Source organism: Astatotilapia calliptera, chromosome 3 (assembly GCF_900246225.1).
Source record: "Astatotilapia calliptera chromosome 3, fAstCal1.2, whole genome shotgun sequence".
NCBI classification, from domain to species: Eukaryota; Metazoa; Chordata; class Actinopteri; order Cichliformes; family Cichlidae; genus Astatotilapia; species Astatotilapia calliptera.
Genome location: NC_039304.1, coordinates 36,088,203 through 36,103,146, shown reverse-complemented (window position 1 = coordinate 36,103,146; position 14,944 = coordinate 36,088,203). Strand labels below are relative to the sequence as shown.

Below are 14,944 nucleotides of genomic sequence, written 5' to 3'. Positions count from 1 at the left end.
TCACACAGTGAGTTTAGTGTGAAAAGCGAAACTAAAACACAAAGCTGGTAAAGAGGGCACACATGGCTCTCTCCAGGCGCCCTATTGCAGTTTCTTGAACCAGAGTTTAGAGAAATTCCTGCTTTTATATAAAAGAAAGAGATGTTAACTTGAGCCAGAAACCATGGTTACTGACTCTGTGAATTTAAGCTGCTCGCTGAAGGTTTTCTTCAATATACTCTGAGTCTCTCTCTGAGTCCTCCCCTCCTGCTGCATCTGAGCTACCTATCTGACACTGATTCCTCATAAATGATGTTAATTCTATATTTTTTTTGTAGTTATGAACACGAACAGTTTTATAATTAATTATTAATGTGGCTTTATTATCAGTCCCAAATAATAATACTGGGAAAATGTGTCACATTTAAGGATTTGAAGATGGTATAGTTTTATTTACTTATTTTTAGAGTGAAGATACTGAAACTTGTTCACAGATCAGATTCACTCATTGCTCATTACGCAATGAGATCAGACGTTTCCAAAGGTAAACTGACTTGAGCGCACATCTGCCCCCCAAGTTTTTCATCATTTTGTTCTGCTTGTGGTTTTGTCAGTGGCTGAATTTGAATTTATAAGTAATTTGAAGGTAAATGAGCTCCTCAACCTTTAGGTCTTTGGGCTTTAAAAAGAAAGAAAAACAGAAATCACTCTCAGGGAGCGGCAGCTACCGGCTGTCACTGGTTGAAGGTGAGGAGGAGGAAGTCAAGGGAAGATGCCCAACGGATTTACTTTACCAAATGGACCATCCCAGCCTTGCCGTAATGGTCTATTTGATTCACCTTTTATTGTTTATTTTATTTTATTTTCACTTGCTGAATGCGGGACAGACCTGACTGGGGAAAAGAAAGGGGAGAAAGAAAGAGGGAAAGAAAAACAGCGGGGAAGAGGGATGGGGCAAAAAACAAAAACCAACAAAATAAGTGTCATGGTCCTGGGTCGTGTGACCCAGTGTTTTGTGTTTAGTCTATTTTGATGTTTATTGTTTGTTTAGGTTCATTAAATTATTCCAGCTCATTTGTAATTATATTACCCTTGTGTTTAGCCTCCCTTGCCCTTCATGTGTTTATATCTGTGTGTCTTGTGTTGTCAAGTTCATGCTGTCGCTTCTGTCATCTTCCCCTGTACTCCGTCTCCCTGGTTCGTGCGTCTACCTGTCATGAGTTATGTTTAGTTCATGTCATGTCTAATCTCCATGTTTCCTGTTTTACTTTGTAAGTCTGTATTCAATGTCAGTGTATTTAGTTTCACCTCTCCTGTCCTGTCGTTAGGTTCATGTGTGTCAGCTGTGCTCCCATGTGTGGCCACTTCCCCTGATCATCCCTCATGTGTATTTAGTCTCTGTGTTTCATGCAGTCTGTGTCGCGTCGTCTGTGTTCCCACCCTCCATGTTGTCACAGCCAGTCTTAGTATTCATAGTTATGGTTTCCTGAGTCTTCATAGTTTTTCCTAGTTTTACTTTCCCAGTTTAGTCATAGTTTAGTTTGTCACTGCATTTCTGCCTTATCTGCACTCCTTGTCACCAGCCACAATGAAGGCTCGCTTTCAGTTAAGTTTACTCCAGTCTACTCTCGTGTGTTCGCACCTGGGTCCACCACACACACCACCGCACGGTCTGCCTCCTCAGATCGTGACAATAAGCAGACAAAAAGTACATATATCAATCACCTGGATCACCTGTTGAGCAAGAAAAAAAGAGAAAACAAGCAGAAGAAAAAAAAGAGCAACATAATAAACAACATTACGATCATCTATGGGAATGTAACAGTAAATACTAAATATTAAACATTATTGTGCAGCACGTAAGATCGACAGCGCACAGTGTGCTTTGAGGTAGGAGCCAAAAAGGGTGTAGTTTGTGTGTGTGAGCACCCGTGTGTACACCTGTGAACATGAGCGCGCTTGTATTTAAAAGGTTCCTTCATGTAATGATCTGCTATAAGGTTATTAAGATAAGACGGCACCTGATTATTCAATACCTTGTATTTGAGGAGAAGGATTTTAAATTTAAAATTTTTTAAATGTTAAATTCTTCATTTAACAGGGAGCCAATGAAGAACAGCCAGTGTGGAAGAAATCTGCTCTCTCTTTCTGGATCAAGTACTTTTCAGGACGATTTTAGGACATGTCAAAAGCAAGAAAGCAGTTAAACAACTTTTGTATAATGTACACACTGAAGGACATATCCTGGTCAACAATGACTCCAAGATTCCTCACAGTGTTACTTGATGCCAAGCTAATTTCATGACCCCTGAGTGTAAATGTCATTCCAGTCCCATTGCCAAGATTGAAATAATCACTGAAAAGCAATGCATTTGTATGTGTAGATGGACCTGTAATGTGTAATTCTTTACATTCCAGTTATCAAGACTTTGTGTGCCCAAGAGCATGTTTAAAATTAATTAGAAATTGAGCTTTTTCATAAACCAAACACAATAAAGACATGATTTTATTGTTAGTTCCCAACCAGTCAAGCGCTGGTGTTTTGCAAAAGTTGTGGCATCACAGACAGATGTTGGTAAAGATATCTTTGCGCTCTGGGATTTTTTGTGTAACGATAGGGTTTCACTGGGTTTCATATTGAGAATGTTCAGCTCATTAGGTACTCTTAATATCAGCATGCAGGCACATGTGCATTACTTTTTAACGACCAGTGTTTAGCAAACATAATCCAACCAGGAATGAAAAACAAAACCAAGACAGCATTCTTCTGGCAGACAGTTCTGTGATTCAAACTTGAACTAACTTTACAGCCGCGAACTGCAATTATTTTTTTTAAATCTGATGTCAAGTCCATGATATTTTATCTTAAATTAAGCTTGATCTGTTTGGCATTAATCCCATATTATCCCGTATGAAGTTTGAGTTTGGTCAGATCATTTCAGACTTCAAGCCATAGTTTGTCCACACCACCAATCAGCTGTTGACCAAATACAGTTGGCATGGCTCTGTTGTGGATAAAGTTTTCAGTAAGCTTGTGTCAGGCTTATGTGAGTGGCAAGTAAAGGGCATCTCTTATACTGTTAATGATGCATACATATTGGGAGAATATCTGGGCTCTCACACGATTGGTGGGTCTACTGAAAATTTCAGCTCTTGTTTCTATAGATACTGTTGTTAGATTATAATATTATTTTATGCCATGTTAGATCCCTAATTAAAGATTGTGAATTATTATGTAGTTTTAGTTTGCATTATTCTCCTGAATTAGAAGAAGCTGACAACTATTGCATTAGTTAAACTGATTTGCATTAAAGTAGACTGCTGATCTATTGTGAATGAATGATATTGTTTTATGATGCATTATATTGCTGAGTTATAAGAAATACTGTTTGCAGAAAAGTCATTGCCTTATTTGTCTGATTAGAAGAGAACAGAATGTACTGGAGTTTTCTGCCCCATCTCAGCAGGAGCAGATAAACAGGGAGCCAACGTCGTAGCTTAGGCGCTGTGTGAGAGAAAGCATGTGAACGTTTAGGCTTTTTATGATAAGGTGGAGGCACCAGAGGCTATAAAAGTTTGAGCAATGCTCCACCATTTTGAGATCTGATGCTGTCTGCATACAGTGTCCATCTCCCACGTGTGTGATCATTAAAATCATCGTTTGACTCAACCCGACCGGACCAGTGTTGTTATTGTGGCTTTTTCTCTTGTCTCCATCCCCAATAATTTTGAACCTTAACACTGTCTTGTTACAAAAATGTGAATCTAGGTGTTACGACTGTTGTTGTAATTTTAATATGTAAATCTGAGTGTGCAGGTGCTTCTCCATGATTGGTGCATCCAGAGTGAACGGATCATACCGGTTGGCTAATGACCGGGAGGCAGCACATAAGAAGAGACCGCCATGGACTGTCAGGGGATTCATCCTCAGCCCAACCCAACCGGCAGACTGTGTTCACTGTTTAGCAATATTTGTTTAATGTAGGAGCATGTAAGGGTGGACCGCCTTTTTGTTTGAATACAGTTTTCTCCTGTTTTTGTTAGGTAGGGAGGTAAGTCATTGTCGTTTGGTTTAATTCTTTTGAATAGGTAAGTTTGATTTACCCCGGAGATCCCTTTTGTTTTTTTGGCCTTGGGCTCACCCCCAAGTTATAACTCGCTCCCTTTCTTTGTTTCTAAATTCACTCATTGTAAATAAATCACTGCCAAAAAGTATTATTTGCGTGATGTGCTGCTTGGGGTTGGACAGGGATGGATCACCCTTATGTTATGGTCGGGCCACGCCTAGACGGGCCATAACACTAGGTCTAACTCCCTCGCTTTTGCCATGCATATTCCTGTTGCATAATGAATCGCTGAATGTTTTGGAGAGTCGCCCTGATATAACCTGCTAGCAAGGCACCAGAGCCTCTATAGTTTTGTCACTCCTATATAATAGTTTGTCAAATTTAGATGATTATTACACTTTATGTTATCACCTACCTACAACTACAAATATTTCGCATGATTAATTCACTGTTACATCCCAGTACCCAAATGGGTAAGTTGCAACACAAAATCTGTATTTTACCAACTTTTAAAAATCTTCTTGGTGTTCATCAGTGCAAAAAAGCACTTGCTTCAGTCAGACTTACTCAGTTAAAAAGAAAGCCATCATAGGAATCGTTGTTTATTTGCCTTTTAACAAATCATTTATACAAGGTCGGGGTGGAAGTTGGCATCCATGGAACTGATCACATGATCAGACTAAAATGATGTTACATCCATTCATTCAATTCAATCTTCCCTGCGACGCCTACAATTCAATGCTAACATGACAATAACAACATCATCACACACATCCAATCCAAGTCAGTGTCTCTCTGTTTTTCCTCTCAAAGATCAGCACTGCCATCAGAGAATGATGAGGATTTCTATTAAGTAAAACTGATACAAAAATTTGCTGTTTAGATTTTAATGGTCATTAAAGCATGCAAGTTTAGTTTTTGCTCTTGATGTCTATGAAGCTTTAGTGTTTGGTAACAGTTACTATCTGTAATTCATACTCATAAACAGGAGTATTGCCTGGGAATGTTGTTTTTGAAAGGTTTATAAAAGTAGTGTTTAGTTGACTAGAAAGTGTTGGTTAAAGTGCAGTAGTTTGGACTAATAGGAGGTGTTGTTACAGATGATGTGATTAATAATTTGATAAAATAAATCAAGGTAAACTATCAGAAATGAAATTTACATCAATTCAATAAATCACCTGGAACAAGTGAGGACAAGTGAGTAAAAACTCCAATTAGTGCTTGGATTACATTGGTTGGAATAAAACTTAAAGAAACTTGAAAAAAGTTATTTGTGCAGAGTCAGATCACATTCATGTTGTAACAGTAGAGGGCAATACTGTTGCATCAATCCAGTGTCAATCTTCAATCTAGAAGGAAATTAGAAACAGTGAATTCATAGAATTTTTTCTTCTTTACATTTGAGATAATCCTCAGATTGATATGTTATTTAGTGATTGATGATGTGATTCATTTCTGGAATATGTCATAGAATAAGTTGTGCTTTGTGTGGTGTTAGCATATTTTGCGAAATATTTGTATGCTCCTACAGAGGTTGCCATAGCCATTGTGTGTGTTCATAGTTTTCTGTAGTTCAATCACTGGACATCAACACTACTACTTTTAGCAATACCAGTGGTACTATTAGTACTGATGCTATGGTAGAAAATCTGATTATAGAAGAGACTTACCTCTGATTTTATCCATATTCATCTGAGACAAGAGACAAAAACTCAACATCAGAATGATGATCAATGGGGTTGATTTTGTTTCATTTTAAAAGTTAACAATAGTAATGATAATTTTACGTTTAAAAAATACACAAAATGTCACATTTCGGCAAAAAAAGATCTAAATATGCAGACACATACTTACATGGAAGGGAAGGCAAGAATAAGAGTTGAAAGGAAAGATCCCATGACCAGGACAACTAAAACAAGTAGAAAATGATTAAAGAACTTCTGACCAACCAAATAGACTTTTCATTTAGAAACACAAAGATTTAGTCGACCTGATTGGCTGACAAATGGTGTCACAAAGTTTAAAAACTGTATCTATATATGACTTTTAAAGATTAAAAAAAACAAACAAAAAACCTCGGAACACTGCCCCGGCAATACAAATCGTTTCATGAGCAGGTAAACGGCTATAAAGCTGACTTAAAATAAATGTAAATGTAATAATCTACAGGGATTTATCCCGTTTTAGCTTTTCATGAATGAGTTTTGCAACAATGTCAAAAATTATTTACAAATACGCAGATTTAGAAACATTTAGCAACTGTTACGACCCGGCTCAAAAGCCGCAACATAAAAACAGAGATGAATAACAGAGTGTGGGTGAGAAGAGGTTTCATCCTAAAATGGAAAACCAGGTTGGCTAAAATGGCTGGTGCTACCAAGGCAAAGACTAGTGCACTGCCAGGAAGCTTGCCTCAGGTAGTGATGTGACGTTCTGTATCGAGGCTTCGGAGCGTGTGTCGAGTACTGGAGGGGGCGTTTCCGCGAAGCGCGTATCGAGGCTTGCTTCATTTATGGGAGGAGCTGAAAATGATGACGTCCGAAGCCTCGCTGCCCGGCTGTACCACGTGACTGGTTCATGAAGTGGTTCGAACTTTGCCGTGAGATATGACAGCGATATAAACCCCTCAGACTTCAATCAAAATGTAGGTGTTTGATGGAGAGTTGCGGTTAGTGAGAGTTGGAGAGAGTTTGGAGGTTTATGAGAGTGAGGAGAGAAAGTCAGGAGAGAATGGAGCCGGCTAAGAAGAGGAGGATGTCCTCCCCTTTATGGCAACATTTTGATTTTATTCCTCCCAACAAGGTATGTAAATTTCTAAAGAAGATGTATTGTCATGATACTGATGGTGCAATAAAACCTATGTTAAGCTGTCTGTACTTTTGTACAAGGTGAAGTGTTTGCTATGTGCCAGGGAGCTGGGATATAACAACACCTCATCCATGCTTAGGCACTGCAGAGCTTTGCATGAGAATAAGGGGAACACCGATTGTGGAGCAAGACCAGGTGAGCCATCAAATGCAATGATAATATAGCATGCAGTAATGTTACTAAATGATATAACAATATTATACAACTGTTATAAGTTACGTGTGTGATATTTATATTTGTGCTTTGTTTTATTGTCTTTCCTCAGGAGAACAATCTCAAATAGATGAAGACCTGGTCAGCATGGTGATTGAGGACTCCCAGCCATTTAGCATTGTGGAGGACAAAGGATTCAAAAGATTTGTGAAATCATTAAATCCTAGCTATGTTCTCCCCACTAAAGGTTATAAAAGCAGTGAAAATTTAGTTTTTACAGAATAAAATGTGAACAGGCAGGACTGAGGCTCAAAGCCTCAGTGTGTAGCTGTCCATACCTCAACGTTACAAAAGCACAACTACTGTCCACACCCCAACCACACCTCACCTCACAGTAAAGGATCATTTCCATTTCAAGCATTTCCAAATAATTATTTCCCATACTGCCACTATAAATATACACAGTGTACTGCCATCACTACAATATACATGTTTTACACACTCCTTTTGTTGTTGACATTTACAGGCTGTGTGCAAAATGCCACACTCTTCAAATTCATGCCAGCTATTATTTTTACGTCCAGTAGGTGTCCTGCTAGAGCAAATGAAGCTTCATGAAGCTTCGCGTTGGGGTGAACCAATTGGATGAAAAGCTTCAGTGCTTCATGGGGCTTCATCTGCCCATCACTAGCCTCAGGTATGCTTTTATCCACACCTGACTAGGTGTGGCCAATTAGCACCAGCTGAAAACACTGAGACAATTAGAAGCTGCAGAGGGACGTAACACCTCCCTTAAAAGGGTTCCTCTAGGACCCCTAAACAAATTAAAAGTCCCTCTGAAGCCTTGATCCCTCAAAAGTAAGTTGGCATCTTTAAGCATGGATGCCCCTACATGAGGATCTGAAGTTGCGACACTGAACACACAAAAAGTAACATGTGACCAACACAAAGGAGCACAACAGTCAAACCCAAAATGATTACCTGACCTGCTACAACACAAAACCAAAAGGAGCAACAAATAATCACAACTAAGTGATCTGTTGTCTCCACCACACAAACAGTCACATACAAGTGGCCCTATACCACAAGTTACTTTAATCCAAAAAGTTCAGTAAATCAAGCATACTAGTGACCAACCACAAAATGGAGAGCTATGGCCACACAATGATCACATCAAGGGTGGCTCAGCACCCCACAGTGTTATTGCCATCACCTGGCCAACAATACTCACAAGTGATCCAACAAAATAGCCATATTCCCCACAACACTAAAGGTCACATCACAAAACACTCACCTCACAAGGATCTCATTAGCATCCATCAACACTGGCATATGCACACACATGGTGTACACACAATGCCAACTTAAAAACAGCCTACCTGCCTCAGCTACAGACCATAATCATGAATGGTCTCAAACCTCCTACCAGGTTTGGTGCCACTGATTTACTATGTGCAACTCCCAGCCTAAAACACTAAAAACAACAAAACCCTTACTTTTCCTACCCTAGTCTTCAGTGGTGTACCAGGCTCGAGGCAACTTTAAACGCGAACTCGAGAGCAGGCAGCAGACCAGAGATATAGTCTCCTACCAAACTCTGAAGCGTACCCCCACCCAGGATAGCCACCAAACACAATAAACTAAAATAATAAAGCAAAACAACAAACAAGTGCTTCGATGGAAGGGCAGCACAGCCACCCAGCTGAAACACACTTACTAAAGGGAGTTTGCTCAATTACAGTTAACACCATCACTCACCCACTTAAAAGCAAAACAAACTGACATTCAGTCTCCACTAAAATGTCCAAAGATCCCGGACGAGCCCCCACTTATGTTACGACCCGGCTCAAAAGCCGCAACATAAAAACAGAGATGAATAACAGAGTGTGGGTGAGAAGAGGTTTTATCCTAAAATGGAAAACCAGGTTGGCTAAAATGGCTGGTGCCACCAAGGCAAAGACTAGTGCACTGCTGGGAAGCTTGCCTCAGGTATGCTTTTATCCACACCTGACTAGGTGTGGCCAATTAGCACCAGCTGAAAACACTGAGACGATTAGAAGCTGCAGAGGGACGTAACACAACTTTATATATTTGTTAACAGTTACTTCCTGGCATTGATACTTACAAGCTGAAGCACTGGCTGGGGCACTACTAACAGGACTCTTTCCAACAGTCACGCTGACACATCGAAGGTCTGAGTGATACTTGGTTTCCCTACGGAAATAAATCAGAACAGTGATTCCATTAATTCCATGAGATTATATTATATTTTAAGATCGTCTTTTCTGTTAATGACACAAAGTATATGTACAAGTAATATGGGTGTGTTTGATTAACAGTTCTAGATGACCCTTAGCCTATGTCCACACGTACACAGGTATTTTTGAAAACGCAGATTTTTCTATGGATGTGGGCCTTTCGTTCACATGTAAACTGCATTTTGCTTTTAGCTGTGGATGAGGAAAACTGGGATTTACTCACAACGTTTTTGGCATCACGCTCTGTGCCACGTTATTATTTACATGAGATGAATTTTTGCAATGGTGGATATAGACAAAATACTGTTGCTGTTAATCTATGTGCAGTTTTTAACGCACTTACATATACACACACAGTTACTGTCCCTCCATTTTAAAAGGACGGAGGAGTCAGAGTGAACTTCTCCATTCAACATAGACGCTCTCACAACCCAAATCCGTTACCATGGTTTTGAATAAATTTATGCATTTTTCTTTCCTAGGTTGCTACTCTACACCAGCCAAAATACTGTCTTTGGTTATTAACATTCAAAATTATAAAGCCACTTGAACAGTGGCACATAATTAGCTGCCTTTCCAAATCTCTTTCCCTCCCAGGCTTCTACACTTGGCCAAATGTTGATTGGCCAACATTTCTACATGATTCTGTTCTTGACAGAGTTTGAATGCGTTTTTGGTGTTTTATTGTGGACAGAAGTATTTTTTCAAACCTGTACATGTGCACGGGATTTTTGGAAAAAAACTGAAAAATACCCATGTAGTTGTGGACGTAGCCTTGGTTTGTTGGCAGTAAGTAGACTCATTACTGATCTGCCTCATTAAAGCAACTTCCCCTTCTAACAGATACGCTATTTTTCCTGTTTTAGATAGTTTATTGTTTTTCACATAATCTTCATAATCTCTTCAGATAAAACAAAACAAAACAATAAAAAAATTTCTAGGACAGCTAAACCTGTCAATCACCAGTTTTGGGCGCAACACATTTCAAACTAATGTATTATTGTAATCTGATTATATTTTTAACTAATAGCATTATATATGTTACTGTTCTAAATAAGTAGGCAATTAAGGAACATTATGTCTTTTAACAAAAGGAATGAGTAAAGCGTAATAAGTTATTGTTTCGAGTCAACATTAAAGTGGGTCTTTGTGTAAAATCTGCAAAATAAAGCCTATAGGTGACTTCAAATTTGTCCTTGAGTTCACCTTTTTCATTTTAGTAATTATAATTTCAAATGCAAGTAGTGTAGACGGATTCAATGAAAAATCTGTTTGTGAACCCCCACAGAGTTATCTGTTTTTGTTGGCTGATATTTATTATTTTTGAATTTCTGTTGTATTTTACAGCCTGTATATCTTGGTAAGTACAGAAGATGTTCACATGAAATTTTCAGGGCGGAAAAACATGTTTGGGCTCATCTGTAATTTCACACCCGCTCCAAATGTCACGATTTTAAAATGTAACCATATATGAATAAAGCATAGAAGCATCACATCATAGCTTCAACAGCAAAACTCCAATTTATTATCTAGGATGTAGTCTAACATAAACAAAATTTGTTTATGACAAACCAATAACTTTTTGGTTGGTCATTGGAAGCAGAGGAAGGGGTTTTGGCTTTTTGGGGGGATTTAATTTTCTTGCCATGACTCCTTCTGGGCCTGGGGTCTAAATAATTTTCTAATAAAGTCAGATTTAAACATTCACCAATATAGTTTATGGCTGCAAAATTGCAAATGGACTGATTCTTCTTTAGTGCTTTTCTGCTTTATGCAGCACGCCTCATTCACCCATTCAAACAAGCTCTTTTGTCTATGCTTAAGTGCTTTCTGCCAAACACTCATGCTCTAAGGGATGAATTTGTAAAAAGGTACTGACTTGGAAAGTGCCTGGACAACAAAGCAGAAGGGGAGGGTGTCATTGTCTTGTGATTTAGATGGCGTCCATCTCAGGGTGAACTTTCCTGGTCCAATTTTATTCTGAATTGCATCATATGGTCCGCTGAACAGCAGCTCAGAGATCCTTCATCGAAGAGAGAAACAAAAAATGAATCAACTTAATTCTCATAGCTTCTTCAACGACATACAAAGCAAAGTGTTTGTCTGTGAATGAGCATCACTTTGAATGGAGACTTCACCTGACTCACTTCTGTTTGGTTTTAAGGGTTTGAGTTAATAAGCCAAATTTTACTTAAACATAATTTCACGAGTTTTTATTTACTCATGTTGCATCAAAGCAAAATAGCCTTAAAACAGATTTGACTTCTCTTTGGGTTAAATATGTGTTGAACGTACTCTTTATATCTCATACAGCCTTGTATACATCTGACTGTGTTACGCTCTTACGTGTCTTGTTAAACCTGTTTTGTGTGCCAGTGCAGGACTGATGCACAGATTAAACAGAACGCAACGGATAAAATCTTGATTTGATCAATGAACAGAAACATGACAGGAATCGACTGATGTGTGAATGTATTTCTTGTCTAACCTGAAAACAGTTCTGTGGGACATAGTTAACCTTACTTTACAATGTCAAGAATGTCAAATGTGTTTTTCTTTGACTTACGTGGAGTTTTGTGCCTCTGCACTGATGCTGATTTCCAGAGTCTTATCAACAGGCGTGTAGAGCCGAGCTCTGTTGTTTGGGGTTGGAGGCAAGAATTTGGGCAAAAAGTCTCCCTCTGTGCAGGATGAGACCTGGGGATCCACTGAAAGATGACAGAAAACCAACGAGTTTCTTTCGGGGTGGAATTCATAGTTCGAAGTTAGAACAGTATTTCTAAGTTTAGATCAGATCTTTACAGGTTCAACTCCATCTATTAAAATATGGACTTGTACCTATCAGAACAAACTGGATCGGTATTTTGCTGAGAGCATCGTTAGGTGTTTGTGTTGTTTTTGTGCCATTGACTCCAGTCATGGTGATGTTCTTCCTGGGAAAGTCCTCCATCAGCAGCTGTACTCCATAGTTGCCCACATTACTGTCGGCAGTGGGGCCGAACGACAGAGTACAAGTGGACTGCATGAGGAATAAAAAAGGAAAAGAGATCAAATGAGCAAATGTTTATTATTACAACTATCCTTCTGTCTCATTAAACATTAGATTAACAGTCATGCTCACTGATGAGAGGCTGAGGACAGATGGTGGCTCACAGCCGTCACACTCCAAGAGTGAGGAGTTTCCATATCTGCATTTAACCTGATCCCCATCAGGGTCAAACATCAACAGGCTGAAATCTCTCCGACAGTTTGAAGGAACTCTGAGAAAGAATTACAAATACAATCTTCATTTTCCAGGATTCACTTTAGTGTGAAGTTAATGTGCAGCTCCATGCATTCACTCTTAAAATCTGCAAAATACAGCCACAGCCTGATCACTGGTAATTTTAAACATAGCAATATTCAGTTCACTGTCTCAAAATAAAACTTTAAATTGTATAGTTTATATATTAAGTGAGATTTAATTTAAAGCATCACTAAACTACTTAAATATTACAGCAAACATGGAGGAACATTAAAATTACTCTATAATTTGCTGCCATAAGGAACAACAACAGACAAATAAAATATCTTTTTAAATTTAAACTTGCCACAGGTATAAAATAACTGCATATTTTCTCTTTGAAGTTTCTCAGGGGATGTTTCCATTTTAACTGCACTTCTCATTTTAGGAGGTTTCTGACAGGAAGTCTGTTTGTTAAATTAAACTTAAAAGAGATTTTTCTCATTTGGTGACAAAGAAGTTAACTCATCTTCATACTCATCCTCATTTTCTGTTTTTCTCTCATTTGGAGCCTGGGGGTACTGTAAGAGAAGCTCTTTAAGGAAAGAGTTATAGGATTACAATTAAAACCTTTAAATGCAAACGTTTTAGTGTGGAAACTATTTTTGGTAAATTATTTTTGTTCATTTAATTAGTTTATTGCCACTTTATTATGGAGGCAGTGGTTGCAATAGCGGTTAAAGTTGACCATGCAGCAAGTTATAGTCTATATTTTTGTCTATATTTTTTGACTTTGCCCTTATACTGTGAGCAGTTTTGTCTTCTACGTGGAAACAATATCAGATTTGAAGTTTGCAGTAATGCCACAGTCACTCTTGTCCTGCTACTGCTGTTGCTTTTTTAGCAGAGACACAAACAGTGAGTTGGCTCACCTCACAAATGGGATCATGGTAGACTGGGGTGAGGAGTTTTCTTTGTTGATGTCAGAGCGGTTCCTCAGGTCGTATGTTACTGCAGTTGTCCATGATCCAATGGTATTTTTGATGCCACTCACCCAATTAACACCAGGGACCCTTCAATAGAAAATAGTGTGAGAGTCAGTTTTCAGCGTGTTACACTGTATATAGCAAAACACTACATGGACTAATATATGTGTGTGTGTGTGTGTGTGTGTGTGTGTGTGTGTGTGTGTAAGAATGATAACAATATGAATAATAAGTTCGTTTTATATATTTTCGAGGTACACTCACCCAAATGAACCAACCACATTAATGGGAGATGGCTGAACAGACCTAAGTTCAGTCTGACACCACTCTCCGCTGCCTTCTTGGTCGACCGTCCGTACCAAAGTGCTCACATACCCACAGTTGCTATTTTGGCAATCAAATGAGAACTCGGGAGTGCAGTTGAGATTGTTCCCCATTAGGCGAATGGTCAGCTGTGGAGTCACAGTGAATAGGAATTTAGTAAAGAAAACCTACATTTCAAAATATAAACACATTTTAGAAAAAAACCTGTACATACCGAAGAAGAATTATTTACTACAAACTTCTCATTTGTATAGAAGTTGATTGCACCAACAAAGCCATTTAAATTGCTAATGAAGAAATCAATATTCTGCGAGTTGCAGACCGTCAGATGCAGCAGCAGCAGCAGCACTGCGGAGAGCGACATGGTCAATCTGTTAGTCTGTCTTCACAAAGACACTTGTACGTCAAATACAGCCTCTCTCTCTGACTCTCCTCCTTTTATCTACTTGCTGTTTCCCGCATCATATACAATGTGTAGTAAACTGTTCTGGTATGAGGAAATGTTTCATGGTCATGAGTTTGAGATGGTACCTGATAACTGATAATGAACAGTGAAAGCAAATGTCTCAACCAACTGTCAGGAAATGAGATTAGTTTCCATCCATCTATCTTCTTCCGCTTTATCTGGGGCCGGGTCGCGGGGGCAGCAGCCTAAGCAGAGAAGCCCAGACCTCCCTCTCCCCAGCCACCTCCTCCAGCTTATCCGGGGGAATACCAAGGCGTTCCCAGGCCAGCCGAGAGATATAATCTCTCCAACGTGTCCTGGGTCAACCAACTGTTAGTAAATGAGATTTGTTTCAAAACTAAAAATAGAAATGTTTTAATTGCTGCTTCAACCAAATGTAATAAAGCATTTTAATGTGTGTATTAATTTTATTTTTAAGGCACTCCTATTTAGAATTTGATCTCATTGTTATTTTAGCACTTCTGCATCTATTTTCCCTATTCATGCCAGAAAAAGGGCAAAACACACAACAACCTTGGCCAAGGCAGATGACCTCCAGCTGCAAACTGCTGATGTACAATTTCTATAGTAAAAGACAGTTATTATTGCAACAGAACAAATCCACTGTCCAACTAGCTAGA

At 38.8% G+C, this 14,944-nt stretch overlaps 1 protein-coding gene across 1 annotated transcript; it reads right to left on the bottom strand.

The window, feature by feature from the left end:
* Positions 1-4,652: 4,652 nt before the first annotated feature.
* Positions 4,653-14,248, bottom strand: LOC113013124 (uncharacterized). The gene is made up of 11 exons (XM_026153771.1): positions 14,073-14,248; positions 13,799-13,986; positions 13,481-13,621; positions 12,447-12,585; positions 12,164-12,344; positions 11,892-12,033; positions 11,205-11,348; positions 9,193-9,281; positions 5,901-5,955; positions 5,717-5,738; positions 4,653-5,395 (listed from the first exon to the last, which is right to left on the bottom strand). The coding sequence occupies exons 1-10, from the start codon at positions 14,220-14,222 to the stop codon at positions 5,735-5,737; spliced, it is 1,233 nt and encodes a 410-aa protein (XP_026009556.1). The 5' UTR covers positions 14,223-14,248; the 3' UTR covers positions 4,653-5,395; positions 5,717-5,734.
* Between the last annotated feature and the right edge of the window lie 696 nt (positions 14,249-14,944).

Coding starts and splice junctions, on each gene's coding strand:
- LOC113013124 (XM_026153771.1), bottom strand. CDS start 14,222: ATGTCGCTCTCCGCAGTGCTGCTGCTGCTGCTGCATCTGACGGTCTGC. Junction 13,987..14,072: donor TAGTAAATAATTCTTCTTCG/GTATGTACAGGT, acceptor GTGACTCCACAG/CTGACCATTCGCCTAATGGG. Junction 9,282..11,204: donor GTTGTCCAGGCACTTTCCAA/GTCAGTACCTTT, acceptor TTATTTCCGTAG/GGAAACCAAGTATCACTCAG.